At 43.4% G+C, this 21,606-nt stretch overlaps 1 protein-coding gene and 1 non-coding gene across 2 annotated transcripts in view; both read left to right on the top strand.

The window, feature by feature from the left end:
* The first annotated feature begins 3,901 nt into the window (after positions 1–3,901).
* Positions 3,902–4,017, top strand: LOC143810415 (U5 spliceosomal RNA). Its single transcript, XR_013222870.1, has one exon. It is a non-coding gene; the product is annotated as a U5 spliceosomal RNA (small nuclear RNA).
* A 1,422-nt stretch (positions 4,018–5,439) lies between these two features.
* Positions 5,440–21,606, top strand: part of TDRD6 (tudor domain containing 6) — a gene marked incomplete at its 3' end in the record, with an annotated part of 81,826 nt that continues 65,659 nt past the window's right edge. Inside the window, exons 1-4 of the mRNA XM_077281796.1 lie at positions 5,440–10,310; positions 10,879–10,980; positions 14,517–14,591; positions 20,580–20,657. Of these exons, the coding sequence (XP_077137911.1) occupies positions 5,705–10,310; positions 10,879–10,980; positions 14,517–14,591; positions 20,580–20,657 (4,861 nt within the window). The remainder of the gene's footprint in view (positions 10,311–10,878; positions 10,981–14,516; positions 14,592–20,579; positions 20,658–21,606) is intronic.

Below are 21,606 nucleotides of genomic sequence, written 5' to 3'. Positions count from 1 at the left end.
TTTTTTTTTTTTTTTTTTAGACGGTCAAAAACAAGGAGTTTGCTAGTGGAAATCATTTTAGGAAACACAAGTTTTATACAGAGTTTTTGGAGGAGTTTTTTGGTTGTTTTTTTTTTCTGTGCCCGAAGTGTCTTTTCCAGACTAACTTGGAGCCTCTTTTCCATCTGGATCAACGTTAAAAAAAAAGTGATCTGAATTTTATTTTTTTTATTTTTTTTATTTTTTTAAAATTGGAAGCAGGGGAAAAAATGCTCAAAACACAGAAAATACTGTACGACCACCGAAGTGGTTTTAAAAAAGAAAGTCTTTAAAGCGTTTTAGTTGTTGCGTTTTTTGGAGCAGACTTACACCAAAAGGGTCTGCGCACATTGTCTATTGGGACGTGATACTGTGCACCAAAATAATAAGCTAACAAATTGTATAAATGTAGACTAGACAGTGTAAAGTACCAGGTTTATTTGCCGGCGTGAAACATTTTGATAAATTTGGGCTGTTGCAATAAAACATACCCAAGGGTTTAAAGGGGTTGTCCAGGTTTTTCCACAGAGTGAATTCAGGCTTGGGAATACTCACTTCATGCATCACTTCATTCTCTAGTGTCTGTGGTGAGAGAGCGGTCATCTGACCACAAGTATGTGATATGCATACTTCCGGTCACATTATTATTATTACGGTAAGTATGAATATCACATACTTGTGGTCAGATGACCACTCGGTCATGCTGCTGGCAGCTGACGGTCAACGCCCGCAAAGTGACTGCAGAATTTTGTGGAAAAACCTGAATAACCCCTTCAAGGAAATGCACATCTCCAAATAAATTCATGGTATCTTTGTCTATAAGCCGGAAACCCAGCCATAATTTGACAATTTCTGGTGTAAATTATGGAATTTGTACAGGGCAGTGGAGGCTCTAAAACCCATAATAAAATGTTTATAGAAGAGGAAGGTTACAAAAGTAGAAATTTTTTTTTTAAGGAGCAAAATTTTGCATACATTTTTCCCATTTGTGCTGTGAGTCCATACAACTAATGCAATCAATAATTTGAATGTGGCCCCTTAACGTTGTGGTTTTACACTGTTGAAGAATTTGGGAGTTTTAGAAGAGCGGGGAGTAATGGTCGGTCAAGCTGAGCTCATTACTGTACACGTTATTTCATTACTAGGACTGATTTGGAGAGACGAGGTTGTGTGACTTATCCGAGACTTCATGCTGTCCATGTAAAGTCCCCGTATAACCCTAGCATGTGCCCTCCATACCACGTGACCACAGTCTAGCCCTAACCTTTAGGCTATGTGCACACGGTGCGGAATGGTGTGCGGATTTTTCTGCACTGTTTTTTCGTAAACCCGCAGGTAAACCGCACTGCGGATTCACCGCGGAATTACCACGGATTTACTGCGTTTTTTGTGCAGATTCCACCTTGCTGTTTTACACCTGCTGATTCCTATTGAGGAGCAGGTGTAAACTGCTGCGGAATCCACACAAAGAATTGACATTCTGCGGAAAATAAACCACTGCATTTCCAAGCGTTTTTTTCTGCAGCATGTGCACTGCGGATTTTGTTTTCCATAGGTTTAATTGGTACTGTGCACCGCATGGAAAACTGCTGCGCATCCGCAGCATCGGATCCGCAGCGTGTGCATATAGCCTTAGACCTCACTCAAACTTCCATTATTCTTTCTGAGTATGAGAAGAACCGGTTTCATTACTGTTGCGGATCTGATTTTCATCCCTGTTTGATCTGTGTGGCATCTGTTTTACTTTATGCAAGTTTTTTTTTTTTTTTTTTTTTTACAAGCCTCTTCTATTTATTAGACAGTAGAAAATGGACAGCGCACTGATGACACGTGGATCGCTTCCAGGCACTATATATTGTTTTAGTTTTGTTTTTTCCCCACATGGACCCCACAAATCATATTTTTCTGTGGACAATCGGTCTGTAAAAATTAATCATACATGTGAAGATGCTCACAGACTATAACAGGTATGTGTTCTATCTGTGAAAATCATTAACGTTTGAATAAGGCCACGTTCACACGCTCAGTACTTGGTCAGTATTTTACCTCAGTATTTGTAAGCCAAAATGAGGACTCGAACAATCAGAGGGAAAGTATAATAGAAACACGTCACCACGTCTGTATTTCTCACCCAATCCTGGTTTTGTTTTACAAATACTGAGGTAAAATACTGACCAAATATTGAACGTGGCCTAACAAACGCAGTCGCGAAGTGCCGCCCGTGACTATTAAGGCTTCTTTCACACTAGCGTCGGGCTCGGCCCGTCGCCGTGCGTTGGGCCGAGGTCCCCGACGCTAGCGTCCCCGCCGCACAACGGGGGCAGCGGATGCATTTTTCCTGCGCATCCGCTGCCCCATTGTGAGGTGCGGGGAGGTGGGGGCGGAGTTCCGGCCGCGCATGCGCGGTCGGAAAAAGCGGACCGTCGGGAGCAAAAAACGTTACATGTAACGTTTTTTGCTCCCGACGGTCCGCAACAGCACGGCGCAACCGTCGCAGGACGGTTGCGACGTGTCATTGCGTCGCAAATGCGTCGCTAATGTTAGTCAATGCTGAAAAAACGCATCCTGCAAGCACTTTTGCAGGATGCGTTTTTTCGGCAAAACGACGTATTTGCGACGTAATGCAGTTAACGCTAGTGTGAAAGTAGCCTAAGGCCTCTTTCACACTTCCTTTTTTTAGCTCTCGTCAAAATCCGTCGATTTTTGACAAAAACGGATCCAGCAAGTTTTTCTGCTGGATCCTGTTTTTTCCTATAGGCTTGTATTAGCGACGGATTGTGACGGATGGCCATCCGTTTCATCCGTCGTGCACTGGATCCGTCAGAAAATTGCTGTCCGTCCCGCGCGGACAACGCACAGAGGAACGTTTTTCTGTACGTCGGAAAATCGCTCAGCGACGGATCCTGCGCTGTCCGTCGTTGGCTATAATGGAAGCCTATGGACGCAGGATCCGTCGCTGACTGTCAAAAGAAGGAATCCAGCGACTGGTTCCGTCTTTTTTTAAACTGAGCATGCGTGGAAGAATTTCCAGTCAGGGAAATTCTCGCTCGCTCTCTCCCTCTTTTTACTATTGATGCTGCCTATGCAGCATCAATAGTATAAATATATAATGTTAAAAATAAAAAATCGCAATATTCTCACCTTCCGGCGTCCCACGCAGCGTTACCGATGCTCCCGGCAGCTGCCGTTTCCAGTAATACCTTGCGAAATGACCCGATGACGTTGCGGCTATTGCGAGACCGCTACATCATCAAAGGTCATTGCACGCAAGGCATTACTGGGAAAGCCCAGTGAGCATCGGTAACGCTGCGTGGGATGCCGGAAGGTGGGAATATTGCGATTTTATTTTATTTTTAACTTGAGTTGTGTTGTGTATGTGTTTTCGCAGCGAAAAACCGCTGCGAAGACGCATACACAACAGGTGCACATAGCCTCGACGGCTCTGTCAGAAAAACGGACCCAGTGCACCCGTTTTTTACAATCTGCACAGGATCCGTCATTTCAACATTTTGATGGATCCTGTGCAGATTGTAAAAACGGAAGTTGAAAGAGGCCTAACCTGTTAAATGCTGCTGTAAAACTCTGACAGCGACATCATCAGCACTCTGGCATGGAAGAGCATTACTTCATGAAGAGCCCGTTGGCATGTACGTGGGTCACTGATAGGTTTTTATGACAGCTGGGGGTCTGTTGAAGACCTCCATGCTTTTTTTTTTTATAGACACCATTGAAACCTAGCCTGTGGTCAAGCTTCAAAGGTCACCGTGATTTTTATCATATGCAGCACTGCTGTGTGGTATCTCTGTATATAGCAGAAGCAATCAGATGATCGCATATTCAAGTCCCCTAAGCGGACTGACAGATACAGTAAAAAAGTGTGAAAACTCTCTGGTTTCTCTTCAGAACGTAAAAATCTTTCGCCTTTTACTAAAGATTTCCGTGGAGAGGAGCAAAACTGAGTTTTGTGGCAATTTTTGCATGCTCCAGCTTGCTGGGGCTTCCTTATAAAAAAAAAAAAAAAAAAAGTGTGAAAACAAATATGAAAAAAATAAAAAATATATCAATCTCCATTTCCCCCATTAAAAATAAATATAATAAATGCACATATATAGTGTCGCCATGTTAAGAAAAATCTGATCTATCAAAATATAATAATTACAGTAAACACCATAAGCGGAAAAAATTCAAGAACGCCAAAATTACATTTTTTGGTCGCTGCAATCGCACGAAAAATGCTGTAACAAGTGATCAAAATTTCATATCTACCCAAAATTATATCAATAAAAGCGTCTCACCCTGCAAAAAATAAGCCATCATGCAGCAATATCGACCGAAAAATAAAAACATTATGGGTCTCTGAATATTACGACACAATTTTTTTACACACAAAGTTCTGTTTTTTTTGTTGTTTTTTTTTCACGATTAAATTAGTAAAAAATAATATGGAAAAGTTTGGTATCGCTGTAATCCTACTGATGAGCAGACTCACACAGCAAGGAAATGTTTACCGCAAAATGCACACCCTAAAAGCATAGGCGGGGTTTTTTTTTTCATAATTTCACCGCATTTGGAATTTTTTTTCATCGCTTTCCAGTACACAATGTGATAAAATAAATGGCGTGATTCAAAAGTACGACACGTCCTGCAAAAAACAAACAAGCTCTCATATGTCGGCGTGGACAGAAAAATAGTAGAGGTATGGCTCTGGGAAGAAGGGGAGGAAAAAAAAACAAAGACGCAAAAATGAACATTTGCTGCAGCGGGAAGGGGCCAAAAATCACAGATAAAAAATGCGAAGAAAAAAAAAGCACCATGTGAATGACATTTTAGAAATCTAATTTATTTTGCCAATAAAAAAACTATTTTTTTGTACAAAAAAAAACACTGAAAAGACACATATAAAAAAAAAGGCTACATGCGAACAAGCACTAATGGACACCTCCCTCATTTCCAACCTCTTAGATGCTGCGATCATTGTTGACAGCAGCATCTAAACGGTTAAACTGCTGTGATCAGAGCTTAGAGGGGGCAGTATGGAGCTGTCAGCACCTGAGCCCAGTCCCTACAGTGTGTACATTGACTCCTGGGCCCTGGTAACTAGGGGCACAGTTATTAGCAAAGGTTGTCCATAGCAACCAATCACAGCGCAGCTTCCATGTCCCAAGTGCTTTTAATAAAATGAAAGCCGTGCTGTGAGTGGTTGCTATGGACAACACAATTGTCTTCATTTGCGACAGTTTTACCATAAGTGCATCAGGGGCGGGCCCTATAATGTGTATTCGGTTCTCGTCTATAGGGTCCACTATGGCCGCTTTGCCCTCACTCTGCCCTCACTTGTGTGAGCGCGGTCGCCGCGTGATGACGTCATCTCGAGCCGCCCTCGCTTAACGCTACGCTGACGTCTGTGTGGGCGGGGCTTCCTCACAACGCGGCCTTTTCAGCAGCCGTCGCGGCGTGCGGGTGTATGCGCCGGACCTTTGGGCGGAAAACGGTTGGAGGAGAAAAAAAAAACGGCTGGTCACGGTAAAAGGAAGACCCCGAGCGCCATCTTTAAACTGTCCTTCCTGTGCCGCGCCATAGAAGCGGGACTCCCCGGCTTTTCTGTTTTCTCCTCTAAAGGCAGCCTGGAGCTGCTGGAAGCGTCCGGGACCTGGTGAAGTACTTGATTCCAGGCCTGCCTGACACTATGGCCGGCATACCTCCCTACAGATACCCCCAGGCTGCCAGTAGTATGGCCACCAACATGGGAGCGGCCTGTAGATACTCTGAAAGCTCCGCTCCTGACACGGGCAATATGGCCGCCGGCGTAACTCCGCTACTGACACGGCCCGAAGGCTTCCTGTCCGGCCCGCCAGCTAATCCACGCCCGCCTCCCACCATGGTGACCATGGAATACTTCTGCCCACGTCTTGAGATCGGCGTTTCCGAGCCGGTGCTGGTGACCCAGGTATTGGACCCTCATCGCCTCTTTTGTCAGCTCCGGAGCATGTCTCACGAAATCCAGCGCCTCTCGGAGAGCATGCACCACTATTACGAAGTCCAGCAAAAAAGCTGCGGAGACCAAGCGTCGCGATTCTCGCTGGCGTTAGGGCAGCCGTGTGCGTCCTGCGGCGAAGATGGACGATGGCACCGCTCGTTGCTGCAGGAGTTCTTCCCGGAAAAACAGCAAGCTTTGGTCATCCACGTCGACTGGGGTAAAAAAGAAGTTGTATCGGCGAACCGCCTGCGCAACCTCGCCCCCGATTTCTTCCGTTTGCCCGTGTTTACGATCCCTTGCACGATGTACGGCATTTCCAACGGCGACGGCAACTGGGATCCGATGCTCGTATCTGATGTGCGAGCTTTGCTTCTCCAAAGGCATGTGGTCGCCAAGATCGAGTGCTACAATTCATTTGAACACTTGTACGTGGTCGACCTGTTTGCTGAAGATGGCATGAACCTCAATGGCTTAGTTAGGATGCGGTCGCAGATCCTTAAATCAAGCCAGGTTAACATAACCGGAACAACGGAGCTGCCACCTGAGAGTAATATGAAAATTCCTGCAAAAAAACCACAACTTACTCCCTATAATCCCAGATATCCTCCGGTGGAACTAAAGGCCGACATCTTTGAAGACGCGGTAGTGGAATTCGTCATCAACCCCTTCAATTTTTGGGTTCGGATTGAAAAATTTGCGGCAAAACATAACGAAATGATCACCGGGATGACAAGTCTGTATTCCCAAGCCTCCAAATTGGAAGGTATCATAACTGAGCCAAAACCAGGACAGCTATGCTGCGTTCGGTATCAAGATTTGTACTACCGCGCTGAAGTAATATCCATCGATACTAAGAAGCAGGTGAAAGTATATTTTCTGGATAATGGGATGCTGGAGACAGTGGAATGGTACAACATTAAAGAACTGCCTGCAGGATTTTCTAAACTTCCAGCATTGGCTAATAGGTGCTGCCTTGCCGACACATACCCTCTAGAAAATGCTTGGAGTCAGGATGCCATTTTAGCTTTTAAAGTAGCAGTCACTGACAAAAAACTAGTCATTTACGTGGTATCAAAAGATGCGGATGAGTATACCATAGAGGTCATGGACCAATCCAGGGTTCGGGAGACCAGCGTGGGAAAAATACTTGCAAAAGTAGGACTTGCAAGGTTCGAGGAAATTGATTCCGTTCGCAACCATGCCGGCAACGGGAATGATGTACAAGTTGAGTCGAGTAAGACTGCGTTAAATCCGACTGCATCAGATCACGTGTCCAAGGTTCAGGAGACCGCTGCAGAGGATCCCAATGAAGAAAATGCAGAGACTTTGCTATATTCTCCCTTTGAAGAACAGTTATTTGAACCTGGCAGAACAATCGAGATTGTGGTGTCAAATGTTGACCATCCTGGATATTTTTGGTGTCAGGATGCCGCCTCTGAACAAGAGCTTCATGCTTTGATGAACGCTATACAGAGCCATTGCGCGTCAACAAATAGTCCGTATAGCGGCGACTCTTTTGCCTGCCTGGCAAAAAGTACGTGGAATAGAATATGGTACAGAGCATTCATCACCGAGGATCTGGTAAACCTGTCACAAGCATCTACCGTTGAGGTCTTATATGTGGACTATGGCAATCGAGAAACAGTCCCTGTTGCGAATCTCCGTGCCTTAAACAGCAAATTTTTCTTGTTAAAGGCCCAGGCTTTTAGATGTAGTGTCTACAACATTATTACCCCTTCTGGGAACAATCCTTTTGTTTGGGATAATAAAGCCACTAAGGTTTTTCTGGATTTTGTTAATAATGCCTCCAAGGGGGCCGAATTCCACTGTTTAGTTTACGCAACTGCCAACCTGGATAATGAGCTGTTTAATATCGTGGATCTGACAACCCCATTTTCCAGTGCTTGCGATACCTTGGTGAAAAGTGGTTATGCAACACATCTTCATCACGCAAGCTTGGCACCATTGGTACAGCTTCACTCCTACTACTATTCAATGCACGGCATTAAGTATGGGACTGACGAGGAGATCTATATCAGGCATGTCAACTCTTCTTTAATGTTTTACGTTCAGCTAACCAGAAGCGGCAAAACCATAAAACAGATTTCATCGAATATTACAAAGTTTATAGACAAAGCACAAAAGAGAAAACTGCCCCCTATCAATGGAGCTTTGTGTCTGGCGAAGTCCCGGGACCAGCGGTGGTATCGCGGTCTTATCCTGTCTAAGGATGAAAGTAACCAGATATTCTTTGTTGACTTCGGAAACACTGAAAAAGTTTCAAGTAAGTACCTGTTACCGATTCCATCTACTGAATGCGAACTTTTAATGGTGCCAATGCAGGCAATAAAATGTTCTTTGTCAGATATCCCAACGAAGATTCCTACAGAAATTGTGTCTTGGTTTAAAGATGTCGTTTTGGATAAAGCCTTGAGGGCACGGGTTGTTTCCAAAGATTCTGCTGGAAATTTATCGGTAGAACTGTATGATGGTAACAGGCAAATTAACGCCACCCTCAAAAGCAAATTGGGTTTGAAGATTCCAAAAGAGAAGTCTGATCATCTGGCACCTGATCAGTTCGTGACATTCCAGCAGGATCATTTCACAAAATTGCCTGATAAGGCAAGAAACCAAGAAAGAAATTCTGTATCTGTAAGTAAAACTGTTAAAAGCAGAGAATCCAATTTTCATAGCCATTCGGAGATGGGTCGAGAACCGGAACCACCAAGTTACAGAAGGAAGCCAACTGTTCAAAATAAAGTGGAAAATAAAGATTGCAATTCACGTTTTAATGACTTGAGTTCTCAAAAAAAGCCAGAAAATGTTCCTAGAATTTCAACCAACAGTTCTTATCAAGGGCGAGACCGCAAACAAAGTGGAAACAAGACCTCTTCAGAAAAACAGGTCTCAACCCTTGCATCAACTGAAAACAAATCTCAAGTAAAAATGCCTGTGGTGACATTAAGGGATATTCCCATTAGAAAAATTTTCCCAGGAATGAAGGAACGTGTGTATGTTTCCCAGATCAACTCTATTTTTAACTTTTATGTGCAGGTTGCTGAAGACAAAAGGCTGGATGAGATATCTGACATTTTGAACAGCAAAATTAGTTCATTTGAGGTCCTCGGGGATGATGATGTGCGCATGGGAAATGTTATTTGTGCTTATTTTCCTGATGATGGACTGTATTATCGAGGAGTGGTGAAAGGAACGACCAAGCAAGGGTTATGCGTAGAGTACATAGACTACGGGAACGTTTCTGTTATCTCTGACTGTAAGAACTACAGACTCCCAGAAAAGTGTCTCTCCTTTCCCATAATGAGCATTCAATGCTCATTAAATAAACCTGAGAATGCAATGTCTACAACCAACCTGGAGGAGCTGCTGGCAGAGTTTTCCAAAAGAACCAGCGATATTCTAGATTGTGAGTTTGTGAAACAAGATGATCTGAAGTGGAATGTTATTCTTAAAGACGACCTGGGTTGCATTAATGATCTGCTGGTTGGAGAGCAGAAAAATGTCGAGGAGGCGAGCAGAATGGTCATGAAGATTGTGAGGGAGGAGGAAACTTCTGTTAAGTCCTTTGCTTGGAATTTGCCACTGACTGGAGAATCCATAAAAGTGTATATCAGTACAGCAGATAGCCCCGATTGTTTCTGGTGTCAGCCGTTCTCGGCGGATATGGACGCTTTAGCATCACAAGTCCAAATGGCTGGAGAACAGTATGTCAAGAATGACGAGTTTATTGGTACACTTAAGATCGGCAGCCCTTGCAATGTCATGTTTAGCGAGGATCACAACTGGTACAGGGCTATAGTTACCAAAATAGAGGCAGATCTGGTGACCGTCAGGTTTATCGACTACGGTAATGAAGACTCGGTGGGGCGAGACCAAATCCAGAAACTTCCTGAATCCTTGGTAAACTTGCCTCCCCAAGCTTTCTTGTGCTGCCTTGCGAACTTCGATATGAAAGAGGGAAGCTGGAGTTCAGAAGGCAAACAATATTTTTATGAGAGGTTTACCGAAGATGCGCTGGAATTAACTGTTTGTGAAGTGCAAGAAAGCGGATGGTGCCAGATACCAATGGCAATTGTGACCATTAAATATAAAGAGCTAAATATCATCGAAGAAATGAAAAACTTTTGGCAAGGCCTACACAGTATGGACCTAGAGCCGGACGACCTGAGATCCAATGACTTAATGAAAACCAATGAGCCTCAAACAAGTCTTGCTGGAGAAGACCACCCCATACCAAAGGATATAATGTGCGATGACGTCTGCCCCCATCATGGCGAAGAACAAGAAAGTGTAACAGGTGGGTTTAAAGGTGAGATGAACTGGCTCTTGTAAACTAATCCTAACTTGCCTTCTAGGTTGTTTTTTTTTGTATATTTAAACTGTAGTATACACTCTGGGTACAGATTAGTACCATCTCCTATCGTAAGAAATTCCCACCAAAGTCGGCTTACTAGACCCCCGTGTGAATGGAGGGCTGTTATGTGCAACTGTGCTCCATTCATCCTCAATGGGACTGCCAAAGAATGCCAAGCTGCAGTATCCCTGGATTTGTTGGGGTTCCCAAAGTTTGAACATACCCTAAAGTGTATATATTTCTCACTTATTCCCTGTTATCAGTCATTTCAGTTTTGGGCAGAAGCTGACTAGTATTTGTTAATTCAGATTTTGACTGAAAGCAAAAAAAAAAAATAGCTGCCCGCAAGCACTTATCCTAAAAAAAAATAAAAAATCCCTGTACATATATGTACCTAATATTTACTATCATCTATCCATGAAAGCTTTATAAAGTAGAGATTTTAGGTTTACTAATACAACATAAATTTAGTTCCACTTTTTGTATTATATTGATTTGTGTTTTGTAACAGACACCATGGACTTGTGTTGTGAAGAACATGATGACCTGGATGAAGAAGTCTTGGATCATGCCACTCTGAGGGATGGGGCACCACAGGGCAAAGAGGACTTTGGTAATGTCCTTTTCAGTTTTGTTTTGCTTTGTTTGTTCTAATGGAGGGCTTCTCTGGTTAGGTTGGGTAAGAGGTCCGACTCCTGGCACTTGATGTCCATTTACAGTGCTACATACTGCGTCGGTGGAGGTTGAATGTGAACCTTTCAATAAACAGCGGCCACTGACATGTACTGCTGATCAATCCCTATTCAAAACAACGGCGCTATTCAGCAGTACCTGGCAGTGGACGCCACATACTGAACAGAGCTGCGGAGCTAATAACATCTGATTGTTGCGGGTTCTGGGTGTTGGACCCCCACCGATCTGGTATAGATAGACAGGGTAATACCAAATGCCCATAGAGCCCCCTTAAGGTGCAGACACACTAGATGATCAGCGGTCCACTACGTCTTTCCTCAGATGGCGGATGTCATGCGAAGAAAGAGTTGTGCTGTCTGTAATTTGAAAATTCTCAGGCTCCTTTGTTTTCTTTGGAGACTCGCTGGCTCCAAAGGTGTCCGCCATCCGCATATTGCTTTCATTTACAGTGGGGCAAAAAAGTATTTAGTCAGTCAGCAATAGTGCAAGTTCCACCACTTAAAAAGATCAGAGGCGTCTGTAATTTACATCATAGGTAGACCTCAACTATGGGAGACAAACTGAGAAAAAAAAATCCAGAAAATCACATTGTCTGTTTTTTTAACATTTAATTTGCATATTATGGTGGAAAATAAGTATTTGGTCAGAAACAAACAATCAAGATTTCTGGCTCTCAGACCTGTAACTTCTTCTTTAAGAGTCTCCTCTTTCCTCCACTCATTACCTGTAGTAATGGCACCTGTTTAAACTTGTTATCAGTATAAAAAGACACCTGTGCACACCCTCAAACAGTCTGACTCCAAACTCCACTATGGTGAAGACCAAAGAGCTGTCAAAGGACACCAGAAACAAAATTGTAGCCCTGCACCAGGCTGGGAAGACTGAATCTGCAATAGCCAACCAGCTTGGAGTGAAGAAATCAACAGTGGGAGCAATAATTAGAAAATGGAAGACATACAAGACCACTGATAATCTCCCTCGATCTGGGGCTCCATGCAAAATCCCACCCCGTGGGGTCAGAATGATCACAAGAACGGTGAGCAAAAATCCCAGAACCACGCGGGGGGACCTAGTGAATGAACTGCAGAGAGCTGGGACCAATGTAACAAGGCCTACCATAAGTAACACACTACGCCACCATGGACTCAGATCCTGCAGTGCCAGACGTGTCCCACTGCTTAAGCCAGTACATGTCCGGGCCCGTCTGAAGTTTGCTAGAGAGCATTTGGATGATCCAGAGGAGTTTTGGGAGAGTGTCCTATGGTCTGATGAAACCAAACTGGAACTGTTTGGTAGAAAAACAACTTGTCGTGTTTGGAGGAAAAAGAATACTGAGTTGCATCCATCAAACACCATACCTACTGTAAAGCATGGTGGTGGAAACATGCTTTGGGGCTGTTTCTCTGCAAAGGGGCCAGGACGACTGATCCGGGTACATGAAAGAATGAATGGGGCCATGTATCGTGAGATTTTGAGTGCAAACCTCCTTCCATCAGCAAGGGCATTGAAGTTGAAACGTGGCTGGATCTTTCAACATGACAATGATCCAAAGCACACCGCCAGGGCAACGAAGGAGTGGCTTCGTAAGAAGCATTTCAAGGTCCTGGAGTGGCCTAGCCAGTCTCCAGATCTCAACCCTATAGAAAACCTTTGGAGGGAGTTGAAAGTCCATGTTGCCAAGCGAAAAGCCAAAAACATCACTGCTCTAGAGGAGATCTGCATGGAGGAATGGGCCAACATACCAACAACAGTGTGTGGCAACCTTGTGAAGACTTACAGAAAACGTTTGACCTCTGTCATTGCCAACAAAGGATATTTTACAAAGTATTGAGATGAAATTTTGTTTCTGACCAAATACTTATTTTCCACCATAATATGCAAATTAAATGTTAAAAATACAGACAATGTGATTTTCTGGATTTTTTTTCTCAGTTTGTCTCCCATAGGTGACGTCTACCTATGATGTAAATTACAGACGCCTCTCCTCTTTTTAAGTGGTGGAACTTGCACTATTGCTGACTGACTAAATACTTTTTTGCCCCACTGTATATAATGTGGAGTCGAGAGAAAACGCTGTTGGCCAAACTAGCATATGGCCAACTAGAACACTTAGTACTGTAGATCGGGACATCTGTGTAAAGGAGAGGTAGCACGGTACTTCTCAATGTTAATGAGCATTGTGTAATACTTTTAAGAAAGGAATATGGCGGAAGAGAAGCAGCTTTTTACAGGGGTTGTCCTTTTTTATTTTTATGTTTTTTTTACTATACTCATGACCTAGCCTGCGCAACATAAATATCCCAGCGCAACATATATATTCCATAAATATCATATTCATTGAATGAGATGGTGGTGTGATGTGATTTTGGAATCCGTGGGGGTCCCAGTGATCAGACCCACAAATTCATCTGTAAATTCTAGGGGTTATCCAGGCTTGGGGTTCAATTGTGTAGTTCCTCTGTGACTGCAGACTTGTGAATCCTCAAAGCGTGTACCTTGTGCACTGTCAGGATTTTCCGGTATCGGAGGTAGCAATACACGCGGTCACGTGCCGATTATACAATCGTGACCTCACTCAATGCAAGTGAATGAAGTGAGGCTGGAAACGTCTAGTCAGAATGTGGCCACTTGCTCTTGGCTCCGGAGAATCCTGCCAGCTCGCAGTGTGTGTACTGCACATTCTCTGGTAACACGAGGGAGCGAGCAGACATTTGTGTGCCCTTATAAAAGATGCCATGAGAAGACAACTCTGGTCTGTCACTGAGCGCCGGCCCTACTGTGCAAGTGGCAATGTTTAGGAACAATGTTCAAACGGTAGTTTAGGCGATCGTATACCTGACCCGAGTGTCACTGCCGGTAATCTTTCCACATGACATCGGGGCAAATAGTTTTGCAAAACCCGCTCCACCGGCCACGTCAGTGATCTGTTTGGAGCCCTGAGATCTGCCTCTTAAAGGGAAACTGACAACTATACATGCCATCTGATCCATGGGTAGCACATATCCGGCACTGGCTGTATGATTTTACTGCAACTTTTCCAAAGGAGTGGGCAGGGAGAAGCCGCCGGGGACTTGCCTTCTTAACTAGTCATCTGTGCTGCTGGTTTTGACAGCATGTGTCCTATTAACTGAAGGCATCCAGAGCTCTTCTCTTGATTATCCGGCCTGGTGCAACATCATTATTGCTGCGTGATGACGCTCCAGGCCAACCAATCAAATGAAGAGCCGCGGATGCCATCAGGTAGGAGGTGGTTCTTAGGACTCCCGTACAGCGGCTACAGATCATGGACTCGGAGAAATGGACTACAACTTGTTTTGTACTGCTGCAGTGACGCTATTTTCTAACGAACCCTCTTATTATTTTTTTATTTTTTTTCTTTCTCCTTCATGAGTAAAAAGGCCACTTTTTAATTAAATCATAAGGTAATGGCATGGTATTTTTTACTTTTTATTCTAGGCGCAGGTGCGGTGAATAACAAAATGGCGGACGAGGTGTCTCCAAATCTTCCTGTCCATGTTCCAAGAGAGCAAGGTAATGTATAATCTGTAAATACACCACCAAAAAAAGATTAACATAATATTGCATATGTGGATATTCACTATACAAATACTATATCATAACAATAAACGTCAACAACCACAAACCAAAAAAGGTTTTCTTGATTAAAAATATATCCTTTTATTAGTGCCTTTTCCGTTTTTGCATTCTCGTTTTTCACTCCCCTCCTTCCCAGAGCCATAACTTTTTTTATTTTTCTGTCAATTTGGCCATGTGAGGGATTTTTTTTTTTCACGGGACAAGTTGAACTTTTGAACTACATAATTGGTTTTAGCATGTCGTGTATTGGAAAACGGGAAAAACATTCCAAGTGCGGTGAAATTGCAAAAAAAAGTCCAATCCCACACTTGTTTTTTGTTTGGCCTTTTTGATAGGTTCACTAAATGCTAAAACTGACCTGCCATTATGATTTTACAGGTAATTACAAGTTCGTAGACACCAAACATGTCTAGGTCACGTTTTATCTAAGTGGTAAATATAAATTCCAAACTTTGCTAAAAGAAAAAAAATTGCGCAACTTTTCAATACCCGTAGCGTCTCCATTTTTCGTGATCTCGGGGCGGGTGAGGGCCCTTATGTGCCGAGCTGACTTTTTTAACCCCTTCAAGTCGCGGCCCTTTTTGCGTTTTCGTTTTTCACTTCCCTCCTTCCCAGAGCCATAACGTTTTTTATTTTTCCGTCAATATGGCCATGTGAGGGCTTATTTTTTGCGGGACAAGTTGTACTTTTGAACGACACCATTGGTTTTACCATGTCTTTTACTAGAAAACAGGAAAAAAAAATTCCAAGTGAGGTGAAATTGCAAAAAAAGTGCAATCCCACACTTGTTTTTTGTTTGGCTTTTTTGCTAGGTTCACTAAATGCTAAAACTAACCTGCCATTGTGATTCTCTAGGTCATTACGAGTTCATAGACAACTAACATGTCTAGGTTATTTTTTATCCCAAGTGGTGAAAAAAAAAAAGTGCCATTTTCCGATACCCAAAGCGTCCCCATTTTTCATGATCTGGGGTCGGGTGAGGGCTTATTTTTTGCGTGCCGAGCTGATGTTTTTAATGATACCATTTCGGTGCAGATACGTTCTTTTGATCGCCCGTTATTGTATTTTAATGCAATGTCGCGGCGACCAAAAAAAACGTAATTCTGGCGTTTCGGATTTTCTTTTCTCGTTACGCCATTTAGCGATCAGGTTAATGCTTTTTTTTTATTGATAGATCGGGCGATTCTGAACACGGCGATACCAAATACGTGTAGGTTTGATTTTTTTATTTTATTTAGGATGGGGCGAAAGGGGGGTGATTTAAACTTTTATATTTTTTTTTCATATTTTTAAAAACATATATATTTTTTTTTACTTGTGCCATGCTTCAATAGCCTCCATGGGAGGCTAGAAGCTGGCATAGGCTGATCGGCTCTGCTACATAGCAGCAATCATCAGATCGCTGCTATGTAGCTGAAATGCAGGTGTGCTGTGAGCGCCGACCACAGGGGGGCGCTCACAGCAGGCCGGCATCAGTAACCATAGAGGTCTCAAGGACCTCTATGGTTACTGTATTGACACATCGCCGACCTCCGATCATGTGACAGGGGGTCGGCGATGCGCTCATTTCCAGCCGCCCGGCCGGAAGCGGTAGTTAAATGCCGCTGTCTGCGTTTGACAGCGGCATTTAACAGGTTAATAGCGGCGGGTGAATAGCGATTTCACCCGCCGCTATTGCTGTACAAAACAGCTGACATGTCGCGACTTTGATGTGGGCTCACCGCCGGAGCCCACATCAAAGGGGGAGACACGACATGCGCCGTACTATTACTGCGCATTTTGTGAAAGGGTTAATGATACCACTTTTGTGCAGATATGTTCTTTTGATCGCCCGTTATTACATTTTAATGCAATTTTGCGTCGACCCAAAAAACGTAATTCTGGCGTTTCAAAGTTTTTTCTCGCTGCAGTTTAGCGATCAGGTTGATTCTTTTTTTTATTGATAGATCGGGCGATTCTGAACACGGCGATACCAAATATGTGTAGGTTTATTTATTTGTTTTCATTATTATTGTTTTATTTTGAATGGGGTGAAAGGGGGGTGATTTAATCTTTTTTTATATATTTTTATTTTTTTTATTTTTTTCATTTTTTTTTTAACTTTTGCCATGCTTCAATAGCCTCCATGGGAGGCTAGAAGCTGACACAACTCGATCGGCTCTACTACATAGCAGCGATCATCAGATCGCTCCTATGTAGCTAAATTCCTGCATTGCGATGAGCGCCGACCACAGGGTGGCGCTCATAGCAATCCGGCATCAGCAACCATAGAGGTCTCAAGGACCTCTATGGTTACTATGCAGACCCATCGCTGACCCTCGATCATGTGACGTGGGTCAGCGATGCGCTCATTTCCGGCCCGATGGCCGGACTCGCCAGTTAAATGCCGCTGTTAGCATTTGACAGCGGCATTTAACTAGTTAATAGCGGCGGGTGAATCGCGATTTCACCCGCCGCTATTGCGGGGACATGTCAAAAAAAAAAAAACACTTGAAAAGATATATATGGGGAGAGAGGGGGCTATACACAAGGAAAGTTTTACAGTGAAATAGAGCGGGTATAATAACATTTTTATCTTCCCAAAATGAAATGGAGTCTGTATATAGATATAGCAGCAGGATCATCTAATATATAAAGCTGAATGTGTGTGTGTGTGTATGTATGTATGTATGTATGTATGTCCGGGATTGGCATCTGAACCGTAGCAGCTACAGCCACAAAATTTTGCACAGTCACACGTCTGGACCCCGAGAGCGTCATAGGCTATGTTGTGAGGTGAAATTTTAACCCCGCGCTTTCCAATTCACCAAACAATTTTGCCCCTATCTACATAATGGGGAAAAAGTGAAAGGAAAAGTGTTGGAGGCGTCGCAGCTACAGGCACAAAATTTTGCACAGTCACACGTCTGGACCCTGAGAGCGTCAAAGCTATATTGTGAGGTGAAATTTTAACCCCGCGCTTTCCAAGTCACCAAACAATTTTGCCCCTATCTACATAATGGGGAAAAAATGAAAGGAAAAGTGTTGGAGGCAAATTAACAGCTGCCAGATGTGAACAAGGGGGACTTAAAGAATGACAGCGATGGCACCAAAGAGTATATACTGTACAGTTGCTAAGGTGGGGCCCCAACATGGGATAATCACACCACCACGGGGATATGAACACACACACAAAATGCGCCACACACTACCACGTGCTCGAACACATATACCACCCTCAGTGCACATTTCACCACACATACACCAACCTCGCCACATAAAAGTAGAAACACAAAAGTCGCCGCTCAAAACTCGCCACGCGCAAAACTCTCCACATGCAAAACTCGCCACACGTGCAAAACTCGCCACACGCAAAACTTGCACACGCAGAAAAATTGCCACACGCAGAAAAATTGCCACATGCACAAAAGTTGCAACACATGCAAAAGTTGCCTCACACAAAACTTGCACATACTCAAAAGGCACCACACATAAAACTCGCCACGCGCAAAACTCGCCATGCGCAAAACTTGCTGCACACAACTTGCTACACTAACCTGTCACATGCAACTCGACACACAAAAAGTTGCTACACGCATGTCGCCACACAAAACTCATCTCACAAAAGTCCCTACATGCATGTCGCCACACGCAACTCAACACACACAACTTGACACACGAAACTCGCCCTAAAACACACACAAGTCTGGTATCCTTCAAAAATAAAAATCTGATTAATAAGCAGACAAACTACAAGAGCAACAAATGTACCATATAGGAATCCGGCAGCTGTCAGTCACATGACCAGTCTATTATGTGTATGTGTGAGCTAATATATACTGCCAGGGGGTGGGCTTACTGTTGGCTGGGGATTTATCAGGCTGCCATTTTAGCTTACAAATACTGAGGTAAAAATACTGACCAAATAACGTGTGAACGAGGGCTAATACAGGAGGAGATGGCATACAGCTATATACTATATACAGGAGATGACACACAGGTATATACTATTTACAGGGGAGATGACACACAGGTATATACTATATACAGGAGGAGATGACACACAGATATATACTATATACAGGAGAGATGACACACAGGTATATACTATATAGAGGAGGAGATGACATACAGGTACATACTACATACAGGAGGAGATGACATACAGGTATATACTATATACAGGAGGAGATGACACACAGGTATATACTATATACAGGAGCAGATTACCTACAGGTATATAGTATATACAGGAGGAGATGACACAGGTATATGCTATGTATAGGAGGAGATGACATACAGGTATATACTATATACAGGAGATGACACACAGATATATACTATATATAGGTGAGATGACACACAGGTATATACTATATACAGGAGATTACATACAGGTATATCTAATATATAAAGCTGAATGTGTGTATGTATGTATGTGTGTATGTCCGGGATTGGCATCTGTACCGTCGCAGCTACAGCCACAAAATTTTGCACAGTCACACGTCTGGACCCCGAGAGCGTCATAGGCTATGTTGTGAGGTGAAATTTTAACCCCGCGCGTTCCAATTCACCAAACAATTTTGCTCCTATCTACATAATGGGGAAAAAGTGAAGGGAAAAGTGTTGGAGGAAAATTGACAGCTGCCAGATGTGAACAATGAGGACTTAAAGAATGAGAGCGATGGCGACAAAGAGTATATACCGTACAGTTGCTAAGGTGGGGCCCCGACATGGGATACTCACCACACACGGGGATATGAACACAAACACAAAATGCGCCACACACTACCACGTGCTTGAACACATATACCACCCTCAGCACACATTTCACCACACACACACACCAACCTCGCCACATAAAAGTCGAAACACAAAAGTCACCACTCAAAACTCGCTACATGCAAAACTCGCCATATGCAAAACTAGGCTCACGCAAAACTCGCCACACGTGCAAAACTCACCTCATGGAAAACTCACCTCATGCAAAACTTGCACACACAGAAAAATTGCCACATGTACAAAAGTTGCACCACATGCAAAAGTTGCCTCACACAAAACTTGCACATACTCAAAATGCACCACACATAAAACTCGCCACGCGCAAAACTCGCCATGCACAAATCTTGCTGCACACAACTTGCTACACTAACCTGTCACATGCAACTCAACACACAAAATGTTGCTACACGCATGTCGCCACACAAAACTCATCTCACAAAAGTCGCTACATGCATGTCGCCACACGCAACTCAACACACACAACTTGACACATAAAACTCGCCCTAAAACACACACAAGTCTGGTATTGTCCTTCAAAAATAAAAATCTGATTAATAAGCAAACTACAAGAGCAACAAATGTACCATATAGGAAATACGGCAGCTGTCAGTCACATGACCAGTCTATTATGTGTATGTGTGAGCTAATATATACTGCCAGGGGGGAGGGCTTCCTGTTGGCTGGGGATTTATCAGGCTGCCAATAGCAACCAATCACAGCTCAGCTTCTATTTTGCTACAGTTAATTAACCTGAGCTCTGATTGGTTAATATAGGCAACAAAGACATTCTCAGTATAACAAAGCTAATATATGTTGTGAAATGCTTCTATTTGCTTAGTTTTTGCCTTTTAATAATTACATTTCTATCTATTTGTTTTGTGGTTTTTGTGTGCAGAATAAATTTTTGTTAACACATTCTATTTTGCTAACAGCAGTCATTAACCCGGGCGAAGCCGGGTAGTACAGCTAGTTAAATATAAATATAGAAAAAAAAAATCCAAGAGGATAAATAAATAAGTATAAGCAAATATCAAACCACCAGACATACCATAGGAACAGGGAATAACACAGAATAAGAAACCCCAGTACTCCCACGTACGTTTCGCCAGGTGGCTTTTTCAAAGAGTAGTTCCATGTTAAGTCTCTGTTCTGTTTTACTAGGTGATGACGTTGAGTCGGACCACTCTTCTTGTGGAACCTACGATCAGTTCCCTGACCTGAAGTCCTCTCGTCAACAAGGTTATTCATGATTCGTTCCATTTCCTTGATTGTAAAGCCCTTTTGTAGATTTGGCATGTTGATTTCACAAGCTGCACACCTTTTTTATTCTTGGAGTTAATGTATCTTTTTCTAAATAAATGGAATTTTGTATTGTTGGTAATAAGAATCACCTACTGTATAATGGACAGAATGCCGGCCTGGTGTGAAGCGCGTCAACAGGTCTGCATGGCATCTCGACCGCATATATAAGGGCACGGTTCACAGATTTGTCCGCTTAACTTTTCATGAGTTGTTGAAGTCGTTTTCCAGCTTTTTTTTTTTCCATTTCCCATGCACTAACTATCAGTAATGTGTGTTCAGTGTGTGCATAAAGTACTGAGCAGTCCACATCTTACGCCATTTCCAGCTCTTCTTTTGATTCCTTTTCTGGATCATGTGACTACAGCTCTGACTTTAGGTACCTTCACACTAAGCGACTTTGCAGCGAGAACGACAACGATCTGTGACGTTGCAGCGTCCTGGCTAGCGATATTGTTGTGTTTGACACGCAGCAGCGATCAGGATCCCAGTGTGAGATCGCTGGTCGTTGCTGAAAGTCCAGAACTTTATTTCGTCGCTGGATCTCCTGCTGTCATCGCTGGATCGGTGTGTTTGACACCGATCGAGCGATGTGTTCACTGGTTACCAGGGTAAACATCGGGTTACTAAGCGCAGGGCCGCGCTTAGTAACCCGATGTTTACCCTGGTTACCATTGTAAATGTAAAAAAAAAAACACATACATTCCGGTGCCCGGCATCCGCTTCCCTGCACTCCTCCTGCATCCTGTGTAAGTGCCGGCCGTAAAGCAGAGCGGTGACGTCACCGCTGTGCTCTGTGGGAGATGCCGGAGATGTTCGACGCTGACACAGGATGCAGGAGGAGTGCAGGGAAGCGGACGCCGGGCACCGGAATGTATGTGTTTTTTTT

The sequence above is a fragment of the Ranitomeya variabilis genome, chromosome 2 (genome assembly GCF_051348905.1).
Source record: "Ranitomeya variabilis isolate aRanVar5 chromosome 2, aRanVar5.hap1, whole genome shotgun sequence".
Lineage (NCBI taxonomy): Eukaryota > Metazoa > Chordata > Amphibia > Anura > Dendrobatidae > Ranitomeya > Ranitomeya variabilis.
Note: the sequence above shows the minus strand (reverse complement) of the source record. Positions and strands in the feature narration are given on the sequence as shown.